The sequence below is a fragment of the Octopus bimaculoides genome, chromosome 7, assembly GCF_001194135.2.
Source record: "Octopus bimaculoides isolate UCB-OBI-ISO-001 chromosome 7, ASM119413v2, whole genome shotgun sequence".
NCBI lineage: Eukaryota > Metazoa > Mollusca > Cephalopoda > Octopoda > Octopodidae > Octopus > Octopus bimaculoides.
In genome coordinates this window covers 61,081,645-61,083,915 of record NC_068987.1, presented here as the reverse complement: position 1 = coordinate 61,083,915, position 2,271 = coordinate 61,081,645, and the positions used below count along the sequence as shown (strand labels likewise).

The 2,271-nt window shown below is 26.0% G+C and overlaps 1 protein-coding gene across 1 annotated transcript in view; it reads right to left on the bottom strand.

Annotated features, from left to right (window-relative positions):
* LOC106874651 (QRFP-like peptide receptor) overlaps positions 1-881 on the bottom strand; it is a 55,556-nt gene extending 54,675 nt beyond the window's left edge. The window contains exon 1 of the mRNA XM_052969716.1: positions 517-881. Coding sequence (XP_052825676.1) covers positions 517-530 — 14 coding nt within the window. The 5' untranslated portion in view covers positions 531-881. The remainder of the gene's footprint in view (positions 1-516) is intronic.
* Between the last annotated feature and the right edge of the window lie 1,390 nt (positions 882-2,271).

Here is a 2,271-nt window from a genome sequence, read left to right as displayed (position 1 = left end):
ATATATATATATATATATATACATATGTAAATAAATAAATAAAAACAGATGGATAATGTGTCAAGTCACTAGAGCTGTTTCCAACGAACTTTTTAATATAGTTATGTATTCAAATGTATGTATGTATGTATGTATGTATGTATGTATGTATGTATGTATGTATGCATGCAGGTATGTATGTATGTATGTATGTATGTATGTATGTATGTATGTATGAAGTCACATCCTTAAATATTTTTTGCAAGTGGAAAAAATTTTATTGTTTGATTTCAGTTAGGCCCAGTTCAGTCATACCTATGATTTAAGACATTCAAACCACGACCATGCAGTCATTTCATGCACATAGTTTATCTTAGACTGCACCTTCCAATATGTCCATCCTATATCTCATTAAAGAAATTTTATTTAAAGGATATTTGATCACTATTACTAGCAGGTCGTATGATTACATAGAGCGACCGTCAATGGATCAAAACAAAAGAAAAAATGAAACAATTCACTAATATTCCAACTTACATGTTCGTCTTCATATTCTTTTCCTTTCTCGCCCTGCTTCCAGACGATCTCTATTTCATTAGGAAAACAAAGAAACAAAATCAATTTTTCATCCAGACCCCAAATTTTGTAATGGCCTTCTATTCGTCCTTAATACACGTGTGATGACGTGATGTTCTCATCTGCTCTGTAGTTTCTCCCATAGTCAGCGACGGTCAAATTTGTCTTCTGTGCAGCGTTCATCTAATACCAAACGACAGACATTGAATATCTTCTGTTATAGGCTGCAGTTAATTAAGTCCCCTGGCCTCGTATTGCCGTTTCTTTCTGTCCTTCTTTATTTCTTTTTCCTTCTTTCTTTCTTACTTTCTTTTTTTCTGTCTTTTTCATTTCCTTCTTTCTTTTATGTTGCATTTATGCTCACTCCTTCATAATTATTATTTCTTTCCCCACCCCACTCTATCTTCAAAATGTTTCTCACTTTCCTGTCTCTCGCTCGCTCACTGCATAAAAAATATGTATATGTATGTATGTATGTATGTATGTATGTATGCATACATACATACATATATATATACATACACACACACACACACACACACACACATATATATATATATATAAGTATATATATGTATGTATATATTATGCACATATTTATGTATATATATATATGTATGTATATATATATATGTATATGTATATATATATATGTATATATATATGTATATTTATATGTATATATATATATGTATATATATATGTATATATATATGTATATATATATATATATGTATATATATATATAAATATATATATATATATATATATGTAAGTATATATATAAGTATATATGTATGGATATATGTATATATATATATGTATATATATATATAAATATATATATATATATATATATATATGTAAGTATATATATAAGTATATATGTATGGATATATATATGTATATATATATGCGTATGTATATGTATATATATATATATGTATATATATATGTACAATATATGTATATATATGTATATATATATATATATATATATATACATGTTTGTATGTATATGTATATATATATGTATGTATATATGTATATATGTATATATGCATATATGTATATGTATATATGTATATACGTATATGTATGTATATATATATATATATGTATATATATATGTATACATATGTATATATATATATATATATGTATGTATATATATATGCATATATATGTAATAATATATGTAATATAGCAATAAGAAAATGGAGGGGAATATGTGGTACTCATCGACTTGCAGACATTGTATTATGTCAATTTGCCTGTTTATTTTTCAACTATGAGGACAGGACAATAAAAACAGTATACAAACACATATGACATATTATGTCATGTCAGTAATTAAAATTTAAAAAGAACATCTCCTTCGGTCACTAGATGTCTTTTTCAATTTTTAATTACTGATATGACATAAAATGTCATATGTGTCTGTATATTGTTTTAATTGTTCTCTTAGTTGAAAAATAAACAAGTAAATTGACATAATACAATGTCTGCAAGTTGATGAGTACCACATATTCCCCTCCATTTTCTTCTTGCTATATAAATTAAGGGTAAAATATCCTTTTACCCGTACCCATTTATTGCACTTGGTAAAAACATTGGTGTAATAATAATTGGGTATCCTTCCAGCAGTATATTGGATAGATATTATCCCTTAGTGGGTTTGATTCACAGCCCCTAACTTTCTTGGATTATATATAT